Source organism: Erpetoichthys calabaricus, chromosome 4 (assembly GCF_900747795.2).
Source record: "Erpetoichthys calabaricus chromosome 4, fErpCal1.3, whole genome shotgun sequence".
Taxonomy (NCBI): Eukaryota; Metazoa; Chordata; class Cladistia; order Polypteriformes; family Polypteridae; genus Erpetoichthys; species Erpetoichthys calabaricus.
Window position 1 is genome coordinate 28,196,669 of NC_041397.2, and position 25,051 is coordinate 28,221,719.

General features: G+C 37.5%; 1 protein-coding gene across 1 annotated transcript in view; it reads left to right on the forward strand.

The window, feature by feature from the left end:
* Positions 1-850: 850 nt before the first annotated feature.
* alg5 (ALG5 dolichyl-phosphate beta-glucosyltransferase) overlaps positions 851-25,051 on the forward strand; it is an 87,675-nt gene continuing 63,474 nt past the window's right edge. Inside the window, exons 1-4 of the mRNA XM_028799281.2 lie at positions 851-1,089; positions 9,457-9,628; positions 14,934-14,980; positions 18,164-18,232. Of these exons, the coding sequence (XP_028655114.1) occupies positions 1,024-1,089; positions 9,457-9,628; positions 14,934-14,980; positions 18,164-18,232 (354 nt within the window). The 5' untranslated portion in view covers positions 851-1,023. The remainder of the gene's footprint in view (positions 1,090-9,456; positions 9,629-14,933; positions 14,981-18,163; positions 18,233-25,051) is intronic.

The following is a 25,051-nucleotide window of genomic DNA, read 5'->3' on the forward strand; positions in this document are numbered from 1 at the left end:
GTAACTTGTTAGGTTTCAGCCTATTTAATCTCAGCAGTACTTCTCCCTTTCCAAATCACACAGTACCTTCCTTAGAAGTCCCTGATACTACTGCAGGGAGTTTATCCAGTTCCTCACGTGTGAAAACTTCAGAAAAGTGCAAGTTCAGAGCGTTCACTATTTCACTCTCCATATATTGTAATTGCCCCTTGATGTTCCAGATATACTTCACTTCCTCTTTCACTGAGTTAACATTGGGGGGTTGGCTTCTAAAGTCCATTGTCATCTCCACAGTTTTGAGTGTGTTTAGCTCCAGATTGTTCTGACCATACTAAAGGGCCAGCTGTTCAGACTCCTTTCTTTATGAAGGCTGATAACCATTTCTGGATATCTGAGGAGTTTGACAGTGTGGTCCTTGGAGTTGCAGTTATTAATATAGAGGGGGGAGAGCATACATCCCATGGGAAACCAGTGTTGATTGTACAAGACCTAGAGGTGAGTTTACCCCGTCTGCAAATTGGTACGCAGAAAGAGAACCCTTGGTGAGTTTAAAGTGGAGGAGTTGGGATATGAAGTCCACAAAGAAAATCCTTGCATAGGTCCCTGGGCTGTCAAGATGTTGCAGGATATAATGCAGACCCATATTGACTGCATCATCCACTGACCCGTTTGCTCAATATTCAAACAGGAGAACTGTTATAATTTGCCATGTGAGTGTTTATTCAGATGCCCTTTTCTTGTCTTTTTCTGTAACATTTCAAAAAAAAAAAAATCATCTCGTTAATCTTCCTGTCCAGTAGCGGCCGCTCACGTACAACTTCTTACCGTCACAGATTCTGAACGCCGCTCTTGCAATTCGTTTAGTCGGTTGGTAAACAGTTCCGCATAGGTGTAGCGAATTGACTGTTGCACTTGCGGCGTGTACAACCGAGACTGGTTGCTTGGGTATCGTGTGGTTAATGACAGTGTTTGTACGATAGGGAGTCGAAAACACTCTTTGATTTAGAAGGCTTACTACCGTAAAAGCGGCGCCCGTGATGGAGAATGGATTGCACCATTTGTGAAATTATTCAGGCTTTGGCGATCTTCGCTGCCGTTGTTTTACTTGTAGTGAGTATTTTTTTTCTCTCAAAATGGCAACAGTAGATTTTAAAAAAAATATTTATAGCCATTGTTACTAGTATGATGATATTACCAGACAACCTTAGTAGATACGTGTGTCGTATGCACAGAGCATAGAATATGAATATTAACAAAAAAAGTTATTTACATCAAATGGTATCCTCATTTCAAGACAGGCGTGCCGTCCAGGGTTGGTTCCTGCCTTGAGTCCGATGCTTCGGTATTGATAACTTTCGTTCAGGGTCGTGGGCCAAGCAAAGTAAATATTTAATAATACATGAAGAAAATAAGCAGCCTTTTAACGTTTACCCTCGAGTGGAAAGGAAATCCGTCCATCGTTGGTTTCTGCCTTTTACCAAATGTTGCCATAATAGGCTGCGGTTTAGAAGAAACGTGTCTGTTAGATGAGTGGAGGTTTGGGACATCAGACAGTGTTCATTAATAATAATAATTCATTACATTTATATAGCGCTTTTCTCAGTACTCCTGAACATGCCTTCCAAAATAATATGTCTAGTTTCAAAGGTTTACCGTCAACCACACTACTTGGTAGCATATTCCATGTGTCATTGGTTCTCTTTGTGAAGAAAAACTTTCTAAATTACATTAGAACAATCTGGACAAGAACCGGCCATTCAGCCCAACAAAACTCGCCAGTCCAATCCACTTACAGTTAGGTCCATAAATATTTGGAGAGAGACAACTTTTTTCTAATTTTGTTCTGTACATTACCACAATGAATTTTAAATGAAACAACTCAGATGCAGTTGAAGTGCAGACTTTCAGCTTTAATTCAGTGGGGTGAACAAAACGATTGCATAAAAATGTGAGGCAACTAAAGCATTTTTTTAACACAATCCCTTCATTTCAGGGGCTCAAACATAATTGGACAAATTAAATAACTGGAAATAAAATGTTCATTTCTAATACTTGGTTGAAAACCCTTTGCTGGCAATGACAGCCTGAAGTCTTGAACTCATAGACATCACCAGATGCTGGGTTTCCTCATTTTTAATGCTCTGCCAGGCCTTTACTGCAGCGGCTTTCAGTTGCTGTTTGTTTGTGGGCCTTTCTGTCTGAAGTTTAGTCTTCAACAAGTGAAATGCATGCTCAATTGGGTTAAGATCAGGTGACTGACTTGGCCATTCAAGAATTTTCCACTTCTTTACTTTAATAAACTCCTGGGTTGCTTTGGCTGTATGTTTTGGGTCATTGTCCATCTGTATCATGAAACACCGCCCAATCAATTTGACTGCATTTAGCTGGATTTGAGCAGACAGTATGTCTCTGAACACCTCAGAAGTCATTCGGCTGTTTCTGTCCTATGTCACATCATCAATAAACACTAGTGTCCCAGTGCCACTGGCAGCCATGCACGCCCAAGCCATCACACTGCCTCCACCGTGTTTTACAGATGATGTGGTATGCTTTGGATAATGAGCTGTTACACGTCTTCTACATATTTTTTTCTTGCCATCATTCTGCTAGAGGTTGATCTTGGTTTCATCTGTCCAAAGAATGTTTTTCCAGAACTGTGCTGGCTTTTTTAGATGTTCTTTAGCAAAGTCCAATCTAGCCTTTCTATTCTTGAGGCTTATGAGTGGCTTGCACCTTGCAGTGCACCCTCTGTATTTACTTTCATGCAGTCTTCTCTTTATGGTAGACTTGGATATCGATACGCCTACCCCCTGGAGAGTGTTGTTCACTTTGTTGGCTGTTGTGAAGGGGTTTCTCTTCACCATGGAAATGATTCTGTGATCATCCACCATTATTGTCTTCCGTGGACGTCAAGGTCTTTTTGCATTGCTGAGTTCACCAGTGCTTGCTTTCTTTCTCAGGATGTACCAAACTGTAGATTTTGCCACTCGTAATATTGTAGTAATTTCTTTGATGGGTTTTTTCTGTTTTCGCAGCTTAAGGATGGCTTCTTTCACCTGCATGGAGAGCTCCTTTGACCGCATGTTGTCTGTTCACAGCAAAATCTTCCACATGCAAGCACCACACCTCAAATCAACTCCAGGCCTTTTATCTGCTTAATTGATAATGACATAACGACGGACTTGCCCACACCTGCCCATGAAATAGCCTTTGAGTCAATTGTCCAATTACTTTTGAGCCCCTGAAATGAAGGGATTGTGTTAAAAATAATGCTTTAGTTGCCTCACGTTTTTATGCAATTGTTTTGTTTACCCTACTGAATTAAAACTAAAAGTCTGCACTTCAACTGCATCTGAGTTGTTTCATTTAAAATTTATTGTGGTAATGTACAGAACCAAAATTAGAAAAAAGTTGTCTCTGTCCAAATATTTATGGACCTAACTCTGATTCTTCCAAAAAAATTAACTCGAGTTTTGAAAGTCCTTAAAGTCTTACTGTCTACCACACTACTTGGTAGCTTATTCCAAGTGTCAATCATTTTTTATATAAAGAAAAACATCCAAATGTTTGTGCGAAATTTACCCTTAACAAGTTTCCAACTGTGTCCCCGTGTTCTTGATGAGCTCATTCTAAAATAACAGTCTAGACCCACTGGACTAATTCCCTTTTTAATTTGAAACACTTGTCTCCTCTGAATCTTCTTTTGCTTAAACTGAAGAGGCTCAGCTCTTCCTCATAATTTCCTTCTAATTTATCCTCTTAGTCACACTTCTCTGGACTTTTTCTGCCTGTTATAAGAGTATTGTTAGCTTTAAAGCCGGGTTTCAGAAAATTCTGAATTAAATTTCGCTAATGTTTACATTAATCTAAAAATGTTCCAACTTACATTCAGAGTGTTAGCTGGTTATGTTATTATTACTATGTTATTACTGTATTTAAATGTTATGCCTTCAAATGTACATCTGAACAGGTTTGACTGTCCATCTTACTGCCACCTAAAAGCCTGTTATTGACAGCAGCAGCTGTCCAGTATCCAAGTCTGAGGTTCTTAAGTATGCTTGAGGGTTTTCTGTAACGGCGGACTGCACGATAACATGCAGTGAATACACTTGACTTGAGCATTCCTAGTTTTCATACTCTTTCTTTCTCTGTACATTTAGCATTCATTTGCTCAGAGGTTGATGCACTTGCTGCATCCTGAGCAGCTCTTCCTTTCTCTACCCTAGTGGCCCGCTACTTCTTTCTTCTCCATCTTTTCGCGTTAAAACTGATTAAATCCATGTTTGTGTTGCAATTACTTAGTACGTTTTCTTTAATTTTTCATTTAAGCTGGCACTTAAGTCTTCAATCTGCGTCAAGAATGATTTAAGATATGAAGAGATAGGGGAAGTGACGATGAAGGTGGTAGGGATGAGCATGCGCCACATGGCTGCCCTGCTGGCAGCTGCTGAGAGTTGATTCTACAATAAAATAAAATAAAAATAAAAAGAGGAATAACCTTGGAGGTCAATCACCACCCCGGAAGCAAACAGTAGAGGTTGTAGCATATGTGTATGAAATTTCAGGTCAGTAGGTCAAACAGTTTGCGATCTACAGGTGATTTAAAATCCTGGACAGACAAAAGGACAGCCACAGTAGCGTATTATATAGGAAGATTTGAATGGCGGAAACAATTTATTCACAAAACGTACTTCATATGTGTAATATGATATACAGGAATGTCTCAACCTGTTTGCCATCATGTTCAAAACATGTACCATTTGTGGTACATAATTTGTCCACAAAAATTGTATATAAGTATATACATAGCAGTACCATTAGTGTTAACATAATTTTGACTCACCATGTATATCTGCCACTTGCGTTGTGAAGAGGGGGGCTGAATGCACCCCAAGGAGATGCGGTCGCTCCTCTGAAATCCCCTCTTAAACGGTGATACAATGGGAAACAAATATAGTTTGTTTTTTTTCTTTTACCTCCTCTTTGCTTGATCAGCTGCTGGCTTGCAGTGCCGCGTGATCTGCATCTTGCGCAGCACTCCGAACATTTAAAAGCCTGTACAGCAGCTGTTCTACTCTTTGTCTTTTATTTCCAGCCCCGGGTGTGGTTAAATCTCTTGGCACTCTTCGTTAAGTCTCGTCTCGCTGGACGTGAGTTCTTCAGTAGTTTACAATTTAAAAACAGAATAAGAATCTGAAAATCTAACAACATCACATTAAAGTTCCATAAATTCTGAAAAGAATGATACCAAACATATATACAGTGATCCCTCGCTGTATCGCGCTTCGCCTTTCGCGGCTTCACTCTATCACGGATTTTATATGTAAGCATATTTAAATATATATCGCGGATTTTTTGCTGATTCGCGGATTTCTGAGGACAATGGGTCTTTTAATTTCTGGTACACGCTTCCTCAGTTGGTTTGCCCAGTTGATTTCATACAAGGGACGCTATTGGCAGATGGCTGAGAAGCTACCCAACTTACTTTTCTCTTTCTCTCTCTTGCGCTTTCTCTGATCCTGACGTAGGGGGATTGAGCAGGGGGGCTGTTCGCACACCTAGACGATACGGACGCTCGTCTAAAAATGCTGAAATATTATCTTCACGTTGCAACCTTCTGTATACTTAAAAGCTCAAAGGGCACGTATTGATTTTTGACTTTGTTTTTCTCTCTCTCTCCCCCTGCTCCTGACGGAGGGGGTGTGAGCTGCCGCCTTCAACAGCTTTGTACCGGCGGTGCTTCGCATACTTAAAAGCGAAACAGCTTTTGCTTTCCTCTCTGTTTCCTTTGAAGAGGGAGATATGTTTGCATTCTTTTAATTGTGAGACTGAACTGTCATCTCTGTCTTGTCATGGAGCACAGTTTAAACTTTTGAAAAAGAGACAAATGTTTGTTTGCAGTGTTTGAATAACGTTCCTGTCTCTCTACAACCTCCTGTGTTTCTGCTCAAATCTGTGACCCAAGCATGACAATATAAAAATAACCATATAAACATATGGTTTCTACTTCGCGGATTTTCTTATTTCGCGGGTGGCTCTGGAACGCAACCCCCGCGATGGAGGAGGGATTACTGTACGTAGGTTTTAAAATAAGCCCAATTTAAAGCGTGACAAAATACGTCACATAAAATCGTTGCACTTTTAGGCTTAGGATTTTATATAAATATAGAGTAGATATATAAATATTTACTATATATATATATATATATATATATATATATATATATATATAGAAATAATGATTGTTTATTGTTATCAATTTACAAAATGCAAAGTGAGCGAACAAAAAAAAAATCTAAATCAAATCAATATTTGGTATTCCTACCTTTTGCCTTCAAACCAGCATCAATTCTTATAGGTACACTTGCACAAAGTCAGGGATTTTGTAGGATTCTAGTCAGGTGTCTGATCAACCAATTATACCAAACAGGTGCTAATGATCATCAATGTCACACGTAGCTTGAAACACAGTCATTAACTGAAACAGAAACAGCAGTGTAGGAGGCTTAAAACTGGGTGAGGAACAGCCAGACTCTGCTACCAAGGTGAGGTTGTGGAAGACAGTTTCATGTCATGGCAAGATTGAGCACAGCAACAAGACACAAGGTAGTTCTACTGCATCAGCAAGGTCTCTCCCAGACAAAGATTTCAAAGCAGACTGGGGTTTCAAGATGTTTAGTTCAAGCTCTTTTGAAGAAGCACAAAGAAATGGGCAACGTTGAGAATCGTAGACGCAGTGGTCGGCCAAGGAAACTTAATGCAGCAGATGAAAGACACATCAAGCTTACTACCCTTAGAAATCGGAAGATGTCCAGTAGTGCCATCAGCTCAGAACTGGCAGAAACCAGTGGGACCCAGGTACACCCCTCTACTGTCCGGAGAAGTCTGGCCAGAAGTGGCAGCCAAAAAGCCATACCTCCGACGTGGAAACAAGGCCAAGCGACTATGCACGAAAACATAGGAACTGGGGTGCAGAAAAATGGCAGCAGGTGCTTTGAGTCAAAATTTGAAATATTTGGCTGTAGCAGAAGGCAGTTTGTTCGTCGAAGGGCTGGAGAGCGGTACAATAATGAGTGTCTGCAGGCAACAGTGAAGCATGGTGGAGGTTCCTTGAACATTTGGGGCTGCATTTCTGCAAATGGAGTTGGAGATTTGGTCAGGATTAATAGTGTTCTCAATGTTGAGAAATACAGGCAGATACTTATCCATCATGCAATACCATCAGGGAGGCATATGATTGGCACCAAATTTATTCTGCAGCAGGACAACGACCCCAAACATACAGCCAAAGTCATTAAGAACTATCTTCAGCATAAAGAAGAACAAGAAGTCCTGGAAGTGATGGTATGGCCCCCACAGAGCCCTGATCTCAACATCATCGAGTGTGTCTGGGATTACATGAAGAGACAGAAGGATGTGAGGAAGCCGACATCCACAGAAGGTTCTCCATGATGTTTGGATTTTCCTACCAGCCGAGTTCCTTCAAAAACTGTGTGCAAGTGTACCTAGAAGAATTGATGCTGTTTTGAAGGCAAAGGGTGGTCACACCAAATATTGATTTGATTTAGATTTCTCTTTTGTTCATTCACTGCATTTTGTTGATTGATGAAAATAAATGATTAACACTTCCATTTTTGAAAGCATTCTTTGTTTACAGCATTTTTTCACACCTGCCTAAAACTTTTGCATAGTACTGTGTGTGTGTGTATGTATATATGTATATATATATATATATATATATATATATATATATATATATATATATATACAAACAAACACAAATGTATATGATGGTCAATCTTCAACAGATATTTAAAAATACAGCCTAGAGAATTCCAATGGCAAAGACCTGTAGTAATCAGAAAGTCTTTGAAGACCATTTTACTTGTGAAGACTATTTTGCTTGTTTGATTTGTTAGTACAAGAAAATAGAATTCACAAAATTAATGTGTGTTCTACAAAACTAATAATTTTGCCTTTTTAATACCATTGTATTAAATACAATATGAAACTATCTATCACTGGAGTACTGTAGTGGAGGTTGTGATGGCTTGTAAAAGTGGCAATCCCTTAACATTTTCACACGCGATTTGTTCTTCCAAATCCTGTTGCTAACAAGTCACTTCAGGGCCTATTCATGCGCCTTGCGTTCACACTTGTGTTCACATTGATCCAGTTTTGAATCACTAATTACTTATTGTGAATGTTGTTTACAGTGTGATCTGGCCCATTCCAGAACAGTAAAAGATTTTTTTTTTCTCCTGAATGTTTTTGTTTGTATTAAGAGTACTAGGGTGTTGTACCGTGTTAGCCATTATGAATGTAGAGAAAAGCCAAGCAAAATGACACCTTTTATTGTAATCTTTCTAGTTAGCCAATAAAAGGTGTCATTTTGCTTGGCTTTTCTTTGTATTAAGAGGAAAGCTGAGCTAAATTACATTTATTATTGTAATAATCTCCTGGTATTTTTCAAAATCTAAAAATTACCTTTGATCAAACTTTATTTTGTTTGTTTTATGCATTTTTTTGTAGGCAACTAAAAATCTTTTTAGGGTAGTTTATTTTAACAGCTTGTTAAGTTTTGCACTGTTTATATAAAGGTAAAATAAAAAATCAACAAAATGTTAGTAACCAAATTTCAAGAGTTCTTTTGACGTGGCTCAGTTTCTTTTTTATGACAGTTATTGAAACTGTGCAAACAAATGAGACTTGGTGGCTTTTAAATCTCGCCTATCCTTTACACACTGAAATTTCAGTTTCACTTTGATAAACTATATACAGTAAATGCAAAGTATTAATAAATGAAACAGTTACACAGCTGTGCTAACACAGTTTTTAAACGCCAATTTATTTCATTTTAAAAATAACTATATTTCATTTCCCTTCACTTATTTTGTTATTTACTATCTCCTTCCTGACAAATTTCAAAGATGCTTTGAAAACTTGCAGAAATTAGATTAAATGAATTGGTGAGTTTTGTTGGCCTGTATGGGCAGTTCTTGTCAAAACTGTTTTAGTTTACTAAAAATGAAAAATTTTCAACCATGATTTTTTTTTTATTATTACTTAATTAGGAGTACGCGAAGATTATTTACTATTCAGACTTTCTGAACTTAACAGTAAAACGAAATGTAAGAATTCAAAATGCATTTAGTAGTAGTATTTATTTAACGTGTGCCTTTATCTGAACTAACTTGTAAGTATATTGCAATCATAATATGAAGAAATTACAATTTTTTTATGTAAAATGTTTAGCATGAGCAATAGTGGGTTAAGTGACTTTCACAATAGGTCAGAAGAGGATACTAAACTGTTAAACTTATTCTTTAGAGATCAGTACCTTAACCACCTCACCACAGTTGTAGTGACTTTTTATAAAGAAATAAGAAATCACTTGTTTTCACACTATGTGCTAATTAAGAATAGCTATTGTTAAAATATAATCATTTTAATTTGTTTACTTTTTTTTTGTTCAAGGTTGCCCTGATTGCTCATGTTAGTGCATATACAATGGCAAGTATTCCACGTCAGGAGTCGGAGAAAACGTTTCTTAGTAAAAAGGGCAAAAAGGAGCCTTTTCCCAGCATTCAAGACCAGCCGTCCAGGGACCTTTCTGTAATCGTGCCTTCATACAATGAGGAACTCCGATGTGAGTTTAGTTTTTGAATATTTATAAGAAAGTTCTGGAGAATTTCTGAAAAATTCATTCTAAATTACTTCTGAGAACATTGTGCTTTTTTCTTCATTTTTGCTTGACCGCACAGTACAAAATTCTTTCCGTAACTGCACATTTTTCTGTTGACCCATTTATTCCTTAATATTCTTGTTCAAGATGAGTTACCTCTATGTATTATCAGATTTTTGCTGCCAAATTTAAATACCTACAATCCACAGTCCTGCCCAAGCATTTCAATAATATGGATGCAAACAGTTTAGATTAATTTGATTCATGCATTAAATTTTCATGGCATGCACTGTGGTTAAGATAATTCTGTCTTCAGCTTTGCGTTTAAGATGTTGCACTGCCTAATTTCTGTTAAGTAAAGCCAGACCTGCTTTCGCAGCTCTCTTATAAGCTGTATTCTTCTCTTAAATCTAGAAATCTAATTATTAATCAGAGTAAGTCACATTTAAATTAATACTCCACCCATAAATTATATTTTTAATATGTTACTTACTCTTAACTACTGTGTAGTGGAGGCTGTGAAAAATTTTTAATCTCGTGCTTTCATGCAGAATGGAGAGAAAGACGTGTATGACATCATAGAAGGCAGTAGTCACCAATGCTGTACAGCAGCAAATGATGTGAAAAACTGCATGGAAAAAAGAAAAAAATCTTGGGATACTTATGTTGTATAATTCATATGTCATTTAACCAGTTGTATGTTCAAAACACTCTTTTTTTTTTTTTTTTTTTCTTTTGTTGAAGACCTGTCTGTCCCCCTCATTGGTCAAGAGTCCTGTCTTCAATTTAAAAAGCCCTTCCCATGAGGCTTCAGCTTTCCTATTTATGTGTGCGCTGATAATTCTGGAAGTAACTATTTTAACAATATTTTAGCAAAAAGGCATTTCATTTTTGGGTGGAATATTCCTGTACAATATATTTTGTTGTCATTGTCATATTTTGAAGAATGACACAAGTTAGTGTGACAAGTTTTAAACAAATGTCTTACTTAGCTTTTTCCCATTGGATGGTGGTTAATGTCCAAGTCTTATAGATTTTCAGCCAACTAGTTGATAGTTGGTTTCCAGCATCAAGGGCTGAAATATGGCCTAGTACCTCAAGCACTGGACCTTAAACACCATGTCTGCCAGTTCATTCCCTTTTTCCAATTTACTGTGTGACTCACATCAAGTCACTTAACCTTTCTGTGATCCAGTTGTAAACATTGTGTGTAAACTGTTTTACCATATCTCTTTAATTGTAAATTATCTTGTTATGGTCTTTCATTATAACAGGATGCTACTATCAGTTAATGTTGTATGTTTCTTAATATATACTCTATAAGTTTACCTAACGTAAGTACTGTATGTTTGAAAATGATTTACAAATGTCATAGATAAGCATATGTCATAGTTTGCTTCTTGGTTTTTGGGGTCATAGATTGGGCTGGTGTCAGATAAGTAACAATGAATGGCACACTACCGAAATGATACCAGATGTTGCCTTGAGTAACATACAATCTTATAATTTATGAGTGAAGGCTCTTGTTGGGCATCAAAACTGACTTTCAGATAGTCAAGTGTATGCCCCATATGCTGCCAAATTATATTTTAATGTGCCTAACTGAAAACAAGGCCTGCAAAAACAAAATAAATAAGTAGGCCCATAAATTTGTATCGTGTTAAGTTTTTTTTTATGTCACTTTAGAAAACATTTCAAAAACTTTACTTTAGGTACCTTACTTTATGTATATCTTACTGACAGTAAGTTTAAGAATTAGAACAGAAAGTGTAACAACGTAAAAGTTAAAAGAAAAAACATACATACAAATGGTTACTATGCTTTTATTTGTAATGCTGAAATGAAATAGGGTGACCAATTCAAAGAGCAGAGCCATTTTAAGGCAGGAGAACGGCAACCCAGCCATTTCACTTAACCCCCTTCACCTGCTCACCTTGATTATGCAGATTATTTTCCTAGAAAAACTGTAAAGTCACCATAACCAGCTTTTTACCTACACAGTTATAAATTTAGGCAGATGCCTTATTACAGGGTTTGTAAGGCTCCTGGAAAGTCATGAAAAATGAACAAGACCAAATCCAGTACTGAAAAGGCCTTGAAATTCTAAACACAAAATGTAAATAGTACATAAAGTCACGGAAAATATTACAGTGAATTACAGTAATCACATATCAAGAGGTAAAACCCCAAAAATGACCACATTTGGCATTAATTTCATGTTTAAAGATCTTAAAGATTAAAATCATTGTGCGTTTACTGCTCAGAGTCTCCATGTTGAGTTAGCGTTAAGTGGTAAATAGTTTGCAGGGTAATTAGACTGTATATTAGATGTGTCCCTATGACTTATTGAGCAGTCAGTATGCCAGGAAAGTGCATGTTTAACTTGGGAAATGCTGACTACAAGGATTGGCTTCAGCAAGACAAATCATATAAGCACGTGGCTGGGTGCCATTACTCTTATGAAGAAGTTTGACATTGGGAATATGGGTGAGTCTGCTTTGAAAAGCAAAATGAAAAGAAATAAACATTATGAACTGAAGAGGAGCAAGGAAGCTAGTAATTCTGCTGAGAATTTTTTTGGACCCTTTGTTGGGTTATTTTCATACTTGACTGTCATACCAGTGAGCTGTTCGAGTGGCAGTGGATTAGGTGGCTGTAGCACTAGTGAGAGCTCTAGTTGGGCTAGTCATACTTTAAGCTACCACCATTGAAATTAAAGATTGTGCACACCACATGTACAATGGGGCATTTATTGTCCATAAAATGGTTTATCTGTTTAAAAATGTAGCAGCCCTGCCTAGAATTGGACAGTTATGCACCATTTATGCTATTACTTGCAGGGAAAAACTTGGGGGTTGGTGGCAGAATTGGCACTCCGACCACCATAAAAATCCTCACACTGGTTCCATTCTACCTGAACTAGTGTGGTGCTGAGATGTCACCTGTTGCATGGCTGCACTCAGGTCCTAATCTGGATCCTGAGTTGGTTTGTCATGTGGTGGGTGCAGCTCTCTCACTCTGCGTAAACAGTGTGAGCTTTAATGTCAATTTTGGCAAGTGGTCAGCAATTTAAGATCAAATGTGTAAATATTAGGTTCATGTTATTTTTTGCTGTGGATGTTAATCACTAAAGTTTAAAGTTGTCCTGGATTCTTGCGGTGGTTGGTACTAGGAAAGTCATAAAAAATCCTGGAATTTGAAATGTGCTGATGCATACGCACACTGCTCATAGAATCATCAGGTCTGTAATATGTACATTTTGGTATTTTCACACACAAAATGACACTAAAAAGGGCTCCTTTCCCCCAAGGCTTCTATGGGAAAATATTATACCCCCTTTACAGCACAAGATTCATTGTCTATACACTGTTCAGTTTTTGTAAATATATTTTTTACTTTAATTTATTCAACAACAATTTATTAACTGATATCAAAAGAGTAGTTGTTCATGAACTTGACCCTCTTATAATTTAAGGGACTTCCTTTGTTTAAAAAAAAAAAAAAACATAATTTCCGTGAATTGGCATGCTGTCAGGGGCTAATTGCTGCTTGTAATTTCAGGTTCCTCAATGCCCCTGGCAATGAAAAATATTCAAACTGAAATTACATTTTATTTTAAAATTCAAAGCAGTGTTGAAAATAAATTTAAGCAAATGGGACAGAGAATTACAGCAAGGGTTTTCGAAATACAAAACATTTTGCCAATTCTGAACAGTAGTTTATATCACTGTGAGCTGCAAATCCATTCATTAGACATTATAAATTGTAATGGGTCAAACAAGTTGTGAGTTTATAAAGTATTGTGTAAAAAGATACTTTTTCTACTACATTAGAATATTTTTAATGTGATTGGGAATTGCCCAAACTTGGCCAACCTTGGGCAGGGTTGTGGGGTCCAGCAGCTGTGGGGCATCTGTTGGTAAAGAAAGATTCATGGAACTTGATTTTGTTGACGATGCTGTGATCTTCGCAGAGTCAATGGAGGCTCTGATCGGGGCTCTCGAGACACTGAGTGAGGACTCGTGAGTGTCTGGGCTTGCGAGTGTCCTGGATAAAAATCAGGATCCAGGCCTTTAATGACCTCTTGGGCACAGCCATCAGCAGGTTGTCTGTTTGTGAAGAGAGTGTCGACCTTGGCAGTGACATTCATGTCTCTGGTGATTCTTCCTATGAAGTAGGTAGACAGATTAGGAGAGCATGGGGGGTCATGAGGTCGCTGGAAAGGGGTGTGTGGCGCTCCTGATATCTAGACAAAAGGACAAAGGTCCAAGTTTTTAGTGTCCTGGTGCCTGGTGCTATATTCCTGTATAGCCAGCCATGTCAAGTGGAGTCAAGTTTGAGAGAACACCAGTTGCTTCTCAAATTCCCAAATAAGTAAATGACGTCTGATACAGACATTAAAAAAAATATTTAAAAATAGAAGTAAGGTGTTTTTGATTATTGTCTCTTTTAATATAGTAACTACATTTTTTCACACAATAATTTGTTTGCACTATATACTTATTTTACACTGTTTTTTTTTTCTAATTGTTCTAAAATATTACTCTGTCCTTATTGGAAATTAATTGCATCTGTAGTTTAAACTATAGGCGTTCATTCTTTACATACAGTATTGTAATTTTCATAGCAGCAGAAAACATTTTCTTTCTCTAACTGCCACTTTTGTTTTCCCCCTTAAAAAGGACACTCAAGTAACTGAACCCTAAAGAACTTCCAGCCCCAGCACTTGAGTGGCTATTTAGATAGCGTGTTAGGTTAACTAAGTACTAAGCTCATGAAAATGCTCACTCCTTATGCAGTGTCTATAGTTGTTAATTTTAATACCTTCTTTAGTAATAAATTATTTATTTAGTTTTTAAACCTATAACAAATTCATATATTGCTTTTTTTTTAAGCTGTGTATTATTTACTTTTTTCATTCTCCACCTCATTCATTTACACCCCTTGAAAAGGATTTCTTATATTTTACTCCTGTAATTATATATTTTTACATTCAACAATTGATAGAGAAGTATTTTGGGCTGCTTTTATGGCTTTCCATACTTTTTTCTATCGAGGCATAACTTTTTTTGCACTGGAAAATTGCACCTAAAATTTTGTTGTACAATGTCTCATTGCTACAATGAAAATAAAGATTTGGATTTGATTGATTTGATTTGAAATAAACTAGTAATGCATATTGCTTAATTGTTAATCATTTTCTATATAAATTTGTGCCATGATTTCATGATAACCTGGATAATTATTTGCATTGTTTCTATTATTATAGTACCTGTAATGATGGATGAAGCTCTGGATTTTCTAGAAAAAAGACAGGTTTGTAAAACTTACTATTTAATGAAAATAACAGTGTAACAGGGCCAGTGTTATTCAATGGAAAGGGCGATAAAGGCAAATGATATAAGGCAGTAGTTACTTTCATCACTGGATTCAAGGACAGTTTTCATCCATGTATCATAGTTACTCATATGCCTGTCATAATTGAATGAGTGTTCTCTTATGTGTTTTTGTTTATATAATATACGTATGTAGAGTGGATTCAGAAAGTATTCAGACCCCCTTCCCTTGCTGCACATTTTATTGTATTGTGGATTTACTTTTAAACACATAAATTTCCCATTTTGGTCATCTACACTAAATAACCAATAATGAGAATGTGAAAACATGTTTTCAGAAGATTTTTCAAATTTCTAAGGATTTCAAAAACCGAAATCTCACATTCATATATGAATTCAGGCCGTTAATTCACTACTGTACTTTGTAGAAGCCCATTTCGCAAAATTTACAGAATCTTAATTAAATCTCTTTTGGAGTTAAGCTTTTCACACCTGGATTTGGGCAGTTCATCCCATTCTTTGTGGCAGATCCTTTCACACTCCATTAGATTGGATAGGAAGTGTCTGTAAAATACCATCCCATGAGGTTTAAGTCTGGGCTTTTGCTGGACCTCTCAAGGACAGTCAGAGACTTGTTCCTAAGCCACTTCAGCATTCTCTTGCCTGTATGGTATGCTAGGATTTACTCTTCTGGTTCCAAACTTGTTCCTTTTCACAAATATTGTGGCCACTGTGCTCCTGGGAAAACTGAAAACTTGAGAAATGGTTTTATACCCTTGCCCTAATCTATGCTGCACCACAACTTTATCGTGGAGGTCTCCAGAAAGTTCCTTGGACATCATCGCTTGTTTTTTGCCCTGCCATGCACTGTGGAACCTTATAAACACAGGTACACATGCCTTTGTAAATGATGTGCAATCAGGTCCATTTTGCCACCGGTAGACTCTAATCAAGTTTCAGACAAGCATAATTAAAGAAACCAGGATGCAACTAACCACATTTTGGAGTGCCACAACAAAGGGTCTAATTACTTATATAAATATATATAGTATCACACAAAAGTGAGTACACCCCTCACATATTTGTAAATATTTTATTATAACTTTTCATGGGACAACACTGAAGATTTGACACTTTGATACAATGTAAAGTAGTCCGAGTACAGCTTATATAACAGTGTAAATTTGCTGTCCCCTCAAAATAACTCAACACACAGCCATTAATGTCTAAACCGCTGGCAACAAAAGTGATTACACCCCTAAGTGAAAAATGTCCAAATTGTGCCCAAAGTGTCAATATTTTGTGTGGCCACCATTATTTTCCAGCACTGCCTTAACTCTCTTGGGCATGGAGTTCACTAGAGCTTCACAGGTTGCAAATGGAATCCTCTTCCACTCCTCCATGACGACATCACGGAACTGGTGGATGTTAGAGACCTTGCGCTCCTCCACGTTCCATTTGAGGATGCCCCACAGATGCTCAATAGGGTTTTGGTCTGGAGACATGCTTGTCACAGTCCAGCACCTTTACCCTCAGTTTCTTTAGCAAGGCAGTGGTCGTCTTGGAGGCGTGTTTGGGGTTGTTATCATGTTGGAATACTGCCCTGCGGCCCAGTTTCTGAAGGGAGGGGATCATGCTCTGCTTCAGTATGTAACAGTACATGTTGGCATTCATTTCCCAGTGCCTGCAGCACTCGTGCAGCCCCAAACCATGACACTTCCACCACCATGCTTGACTGTAGGCAAGACACACTTGTCTTTGTACTCCTCACCTGGTTGCCGCCACACACACTTGACACCATCTGAACCAAATAAGTTTATTTTGTTCTCATCAGACAACAGGACATGGTTCCAGTAATCCATGTCCTTAGTCTGCTTGTCTTCAGCAAACTGTTTGCAGGCTTTCTTGTGCATCATCTTTAAAAGAGGCTTCCTTCTGGGACGACAGCCATGCAGACCAATTTGATGCAGTGTGCAGCGTATGGTCTGAGCACTGACAGGCTGACCCCCCACCCCTTCAACCTCTGCAGCAGTGCTGGCAGCACTCATACGTCTATTTTCAAAAGACAACCTCTGGATATGATGCTGAGCACGTGCATTCAACTTCTTTGGTCGACCATGGCGAGGCTTGTTCTGAGTGGAACCTGTCCTGTTAAACCGCTGCATGGTCTTGGCCACTGTGCTGCAGCTCAGTTTCAGGGTGTTGGCAATCTTCTTATAGCCAAGGCCATCTTTATGTAGAGCAATGATTCTTTTTTTCAGATCCTCAGAGAGTTCTTTGCCATGAGATGCCATGTTGAACTTCCAGTGACCAGTGTGAGAGTGATAACACCAAATTTAACACACCTGCTCTCCATTCACACCAGAGACCTTGTAACACTAATGAGTCACATGACAGCGGGGAGGGAAAATGGCTAACTGGGCACAATTTGGACATTTTTCACTTAGGGGTGTACTCACTTTTGTTGCCAGTGGTTTAGACATTAATGGCTGTGTGTTGAGTTATTTTGAGGGGACAGCAAATTTACACTCTTATAAAGGCTGTACACTGACTACATTGTATCAAAGTGTCATATCTTCAGTGTTGTCCCATGAAAAGATATAATATATTTACAAAAATGTGAGGGGTGTACACACTTTTGTGTGATACTGTAGATTTCACTTTTTAATTTTTTAATAAAGTATGTTTGAAAACCTTTCTCGTACATGTTTTCACTTTGTCATTATTGTTATAAAGTATAGATTTATGGGCAAAAATGGCAACAATCTCCCTTTAAAATTAAAGCTACAGCACAATAAAGAGTACAGAAAGGCTTTTTAGTCTTTCTGAATCCACTTTCTGTCTCTTGGAGCCAGAGAGTGGCGCTCAGACGTGCAAGTAAGAAATTTCACTACTACTCTGTACATATGACTATACTGCTACTACTGCTAATCTTCAGAAGACATAACAATGATAACTTTAATATTGTGAATGGTGGTGACTTAAGACATTTGACAGGAATTTGTTTTGGACAAATACTATAGAAATGTTCACATTTTCAAGAACACCAGGCTCTTTGGGTATTTAAAATAATATTTTTATGCACAACAAACCTAATTATTCCTTTTGATAAGTAAATATAGTCAATAAAACTCTATAAAAATTGTATTTTTTTTTTTTTCAGAAACAAGATCCATCTTTTACCTATGAAGTAATTGTGGTTGATGATGGTAGCAAAGATAAAACTACAGAGGTGAGTACAGTCTTGTATTCTTTTTAAAATAAATTTGATGTCTCTCTGGAGTTAACTTGCAGTACTCAAAATGCTGTTAATGATGATGTGGATTGTGGACCTTTTCCTGAACCATCATGGAGGAGCCAGAGCTTATCCTGTTAGAATTAACACTGTAATTTGTAATTTCTAGATTACCGTGACATATTATATACAGTAGTACGTCCACATGTTTTAGAAATTTGATTCTGTTCATCTGGACAAAGTTTTTAAGTGGGAGAAATATTTCGAGACTTATCCAAGTCTCTTCCTCAGTCTCAATTGACTGCAGGTTTCCCCAACCTTATAAACAGTACCTTTGCTTAATCACAGAGACTAGCACCATTGACAAAGGGCCAGTTGATCAGTGATATGCAAATTGTCCACTGATTAGTAGACGTGTGAACCATTCATAGAGGGTTGAGGAATGGCTGCAATCACAGCATTGTAAGATGGCGACAGATGTACCCTTAGGCCCCCTTCTCTGTTCAGAGATGGTCGTTCCTTTTTCACGTAAATGGCCTCTGAAATATTTCTCCCACTTAAAAACTTTGTCCAGATGAACAGAATCAAATTTCTAGGATTTCCTTACCTGGATTATTGAGCATGCATCGAGACGTCCACATGTTTAATGAACTCAACATGCAGGAGACAAGTTTCAAAATTCAAAAGGCCCTAAGTAATGGCAACTACCCTTTGAAAAGAGGCATAGATTTAAAATGTTGTAATTAATTAACCTGCTGTACTAACCTCATAATTTCAACTCGTCTGCTAAAAGTGAGTTAGAGGGAGGGGGACATGCATCTCTTCAACTTTCATACATTCATCCTGGCCGTAAGGTCTCCGGTGTATTAAGATTCTTTGAAAAATAATACAAATTGTAAAAGAAGGACTAGTTTGCCATCTATATTGCACCATTTTAATGCTGCAGACATAACAATCTTCAAGACAATGTGTAGTTTAATTGTTGTTTTTGTACAATGTAAGTAAATACTTCATAGCCATAAAAACATCATTTTAATTCAAGCATAGCCATAAAACATCATTTTAATTCAAGTTGATTTTGTCAGACACTGATCTTCTACATGCAAGTTGCAAATGGAGTCAGTGGCTCATTCCCATACCCCCGAGGTTGTCCCAAAACTGATGGTCCATAACAGGAAAGCTTTAATACATTTGGCAAGTGTGTGATTTATGGTGTTAAATTTGCATACTAGACATTAATTTCCAGTTTTTTATAAAAAGACAATCAGTGTTATCTTCTGGTCAATAGCTTCCATCCTGTCATGTGATGTACTTCTTTCTTTCTCTCAAAGGAGCTGGTCTGAAATCCTACTATTTACAACTGTACAGTGCAAGTTTTTGTTGTATAGAACTGTTTCTCTTTTTTTCTTTCAGTTCATATAGAGTGAAGCCCTGTTTTTCACACTGTCTATTGAGAGTAATAGCTTGAATACATAGTGGAGAATACAAAAAGTACACAAAAATAGTACACATGACAGGAATTCTCCAGTAGGCTAGTGCAAAATGTTGTACCCTGAAATAAGTCATCCGACTTAGGGAGATTAAATTCCGTATGGTGCAGTGGTAGCGCTGCTGCCTTGCAGTAAGGAGCTCATGGGTTCATGTCCTGTGTCCTCCCAGTGTGGAGTTTACCAAGTGCTTTGAGTAGTAAGAAAAGCACTGTTTAAATGTAAGTATTATTATTGCTGTTATTATTGTATAAATATTAATAATTTAATTACATAAATAATTATATTAATAACTAGCTGATTACCCAGTGGCTTCGCTCACTGAGTGCAAGGGAAAAAAATAAAATGTAGTATTTATAAAATAAGTTTGTTAATTGCCAATTTTATTTTTCAACAAATAAAGGGAACTTACAATAACAGAAATCAATATAAACAACATTATTAACATCATTATCATATGAGAATATGAAGTAATATATAAGAAGCACATTGCATATAAATATAAATTATTAAACAGTAAAATCTTCTATAATACGCTACCGTGTCTGTTTGTTTGTCTGTCCAGGATTTTAAATCACCTGTAGCTCGCAAACCGTTTCACCTATTGACTTGAAATTTGGTACACATATACTATGTTATGTCTGCTATCCGCTTTCGGGGTGATGATTTTATTACTCTTTTTATCCTTATTTTATTTTATTGTAGAATCAACTCTCTGCAGCGCGCAGCAGGGCGGCTGTGCGGTGGATGCGTATGGGCACCGTTCTCATTCCCTACCACTTTCGCTAATCATTCTTGAGGCAGATTGAAGACTTAAGTCCCAGATTAAGTGAAAGGTTAAAGAAAACGTACTAAGTAATTGCAACACAAAAACTAACTTAATCAGTTTTAACGCGAAAAGATGCCAACGAAAGAGAAGCAGCGGGCCGCTAGGGTGGAGTAAAGAAGAGCTGCTCAGGAAGCAGCAAGCACATCAACCTCTGAGCAAACAAATGCTAAACGTACAGAGAAAGAGGATGAATACTATGAATGCTCAAGTCAAGTTACTGGTATTTTGATAAAAGAATTTGAACAACATATAAGAAGCGTATAAATTAATAAACAGTAAAACATGAACATTTAAGAAATAATGATACATTGAGTATACTACTGCAGTGCTTTTGGGTATACTACATTTTTTGTTTGCCCATTACGTGCATAAATGTATAAATTTTTTGGTGTACCTACCCGAGAACACGCGACATATAACTGACCGTGGGAGAAGCATGGATTTTAAACACGTGTTGAGTTCATCTGCTGGTGTCCCTCGTGGAATAACTGGTAATGTTTGATGAAAATCTCCTGCGAGTAAAATGACAGTGCCTCCCATTATTTTGGTAGGATCTCTGAGATCTTGCATTGTTCGGTTCAAGGCTTCATAAGTTCTTTTATGTGCCATGGTGCACTCATCCCAAACTATTATCTTTGAATGTTGCAAGACATTTGCCTTTCCAGAGCCCTTGCGTATGTTGCAAATTGGATTTTCGTTGTGAGCGAGGTTTAATGGTAATTGCAATGCCGAATGTGCTGTACAACCTCCATCTAATAATGTAGAAGCGATTCAAGAAGTAAAGATACATGGAGTACTATTGCAGTGCTTTTGGGTAAACTACATTTTTGGTTTGACCATTACGTGCATAAATGTATACATTTTTTGGTGTACCTACCCGAGAACACGCGACATAACTGACCGTGGGAGAAGCATTGATTTTAAACACGCGTTGAGTTCATCCACTGATGTCCCTCGTGGAATAACTGGTAATGTTTGACGAAAATCTCCTGCGAGTAAAACGACAGTACCTCCCATTATTTTGGTAGGATCTCTGAGATCTTGCATTGTTCAGTTCAAGGCTTCATATGCTCTTTTATGTGCCATGGTGCACTCATCCCAAACTATTATCTTTGAATGTTGCAAGACATTTGCCTTTCCAGAGCCCTTGCGTATGTTGCAAATTGGATTTTCGTAGCGAGCGAGGTTTAATGGTAATTGCAATGCCGAATGTGCTGTACGGCCTCCATCTAATAATATAGAAGCGATTCCCCATGACGCTACAGCCAGAGCTATGTCACCATTCGCTCTCTCGGGAAGAATCAGGTTTATTAAGAATGTTTTTCCTGTTCCTCTGTGGTCATACGTAATTTCCGTTTAAAACACGAAAAGAATTTTATATATATATATATAGATGGGTAATAATATGTTTGGAGCCAAAATAATGGTAAAACATATGCCTTTGTGGGATTTGCTGTACCTCCCTTTCCTTTCAAATAAAAACTTGTAACCTTAACGTTCAAATATACTGTATGCCAAACATTGGTTTTCTGCACTGTCTGCTCTGTAAGTTGTTTTGAAGAGATCTGTCATTCTTTCAGCAAATTCATATTAAAAATACTTAAGGAAACTGCTTAGCAAACCACAGTTTGCTGTGTGCTTTAATTAATGATTATTGAGAAATATTAAGGTTTGGAGATGAAAACTCCAGTTACAATGCACAGTATCTTTCTCACAAGCAAGGCTGTTGTAATTGCACAGAGTCTTTGATAAACACAATTGTTTTTGCAAGCAAATGATCAAAAGGCATTAATTTTCATAGTTGCATGCAAGTCAACAGGCCATACTGTTTTATGTTGAGGGGTTTGTTTCCTGATTCATTTAGGCTTACATATTTGTAGTAAGAAGTTTTGATTTGCATAAAATGTATATGCAGGAGGTATTTAGAGAACATGGAATTATCATTAAAAAGTTGAAAGCTGTAGATATAACAAGTGTTTTTCATTTTTTGAATGTGTTATAATATTTATTTAATATTTTTTGATTTTCTTGGTTTTTGTGGTTGGCATGGGGTCTGATGTTTTGAATTTAATATTTAGCCTATATTTAATTTATTGAATATTAGTCAGTATTGGTTTCTTGCATTTGATCAACTTCATATTTTTCTGTTTTTTTCAATTTCATAAAGTATTGTTATTGAGTTAATAAAAGCTTGCACTTTCTTGAATGCTTTGAAATGTTAGAATTAAGAAGTATTAATTGCCACCAGATGGCACTATTGTTTCACTTTTTTTTTTTGTTAACCCTGTGATGCCTCGACTTGACCTTTTACCTAATAAACAGTTCTTTATTGCAGAGTCTGACGCCTAGTAGTCTGGTTTCTAGCTATAAATGTGTCAAGTGTCCATCTCGTTCTTTGATCTGTGACTTTTTTGTCTGACAAGATGTAATATCTTAAGAACAGTAAATTAGCCACATAAAAATACATCTCATCAGTAACTAAAATATTAAATCCATTAAGAAAGTATTATTTTTATACTCTGAAGGTATGAGAACATACAGTTTATTGTTCTTCTTTATTTAATATTATGCTAGAAATAATTTGAAATAAACAAGTATTCTGTATGCTTCGTCACATACAAAGCAGCATCAACCTTAGTACCCAACCAGTGGCATCAAGTTCATCCAATTATTACATGAGAAATATCAGGAAAAAAACATAAGGATGAGTACAAAAGTAAAAATCAAATAATGATAAATAGCAATAGACTAAAAGTAAAAACTCATAAGTAGTATAAGTTGAGTTTAGCATTGTATAGTAGATGTGTAGTTGTCATTGACTTAAGTAGTATTCACTTTACTTAATCTAAAATGCAAGTAAATAGTAAAGGTGTACTGTAATTTCCAGTACAGTGCTGACAGAACATCAGAGGTAGCTCGAAGGAGATAATTTTCGATAGCTGGAACCACAAAATTGAAAGAGTGCTCACAGTAAGTCTTTAGAATTCTGTGAAGGCCAGAGTTTAATACTGAAAAATCAATGAGGATAGGTAGGGTGTTCTATAATGTTGTGAAATTCATGAGCAGAATTTTAAACAGTACAGGAGAAAGCTTGGATTGATAATCTTTTCCTTCTTCTTCTTTTGGCTGCTCCTGTTAGGGGTCACCATAGCAGATCATCTTTTTCCATATTCTGCTGTCTTCTGCTCAATTACACCCACCACCTGCATGTCTTCTCTCACCACATCCATAAACTTCCTCTTAGGCCTTCCTCTTTCCCTCTTACCAGACAATTCTATCCTTAACATTCTTTTCCCAATATTTCCAGCATCTTTCCTCTGCACATGTCCAAACCAATGAAATCTCGCCTATCTGACTTTGTCTTCAAACCGTCCAACCTGAGCTGACCCTCTAATGCACTCATTTCTAATCCTGCCTGTCCTCGTCACACCCAATGCAAATCTTAACATCTTTAACTCTGCCACCTCCGTATCTGTCTCCTGTTATTTGGGCGATGCCATCATCTGTAACACATATAACCTAGCTGGTCTCACTATCATTCTGTAGACCTTACCTTTCACTCTTTCTGTTACCCGTCTGTCACAAATCACTCCCGACACCCTTCTCTGCCCACTCCACCCTGCCTGCACTGTCTTCTTCACCTCTCTTCCACACCATTACTCTGTACTGTTGAATCCAGGTATTTAAACTTATCCACCTTTGTCAACTCTACTCCCTGCATCCTCACCACTCTTTTGACCTATCTCTCATTCACACACATGTATTCTGTCTTTTTCTTACTGAGCTTCATTCCTCTCCTCTCTAGAGCATATCTCCACCTCTCCAGGGTTTCCTCAAACTGCTTCCTACAGATCACAATGTCATCATCAAACATCATAGCCCATGGGGACTCCTGTCTAGTCTCGTCTGTCAACCTGACCATCACCATTACAAATAAGAAAGGGCTCAGAGACAATCTCTGATGAAATGCCATCTCCACGATCCCTGAAGTAATGCATCCGTCACTTCTACTGCAGACCTCACCACTATCGCACTTCCCTCGTACATATCCTGTACAAGTCTTACATACTTCTCTGCCACTCCTGACTTCCTCATACAACACCACAGCTCCTCTCTAGGCTTAACTTCATGCTGTGGCTCATCAGTGTTATCCCCCTGTAGTTACTACAGCTCTGCACATCCCTTTTATTCTAAAAAATCGGTACCAGTACACTTCTTCTCCACTCCTCATGCGTCCTCTCATTTTCCAAGATTCCATTAAACAGTCTGTTTAAAAACTCCACTGCCATCTTTCCTAAACAACTCCATGCTTCCACAGGTATGTCATGTGGACCAATGGCCTTTCAGTTCTTCATTCTCCTCATAGCTGTCCTTACTTCTTATCTACTCAACACACTCGCCTTGCTTGTGAGTATGTTTCAATCTTTATCCTTTATCACCCTAACCTGCTGCACACCTTTCCCAACTCGCTCCCGCTGTTTAGCCAATCGATACAGTTCC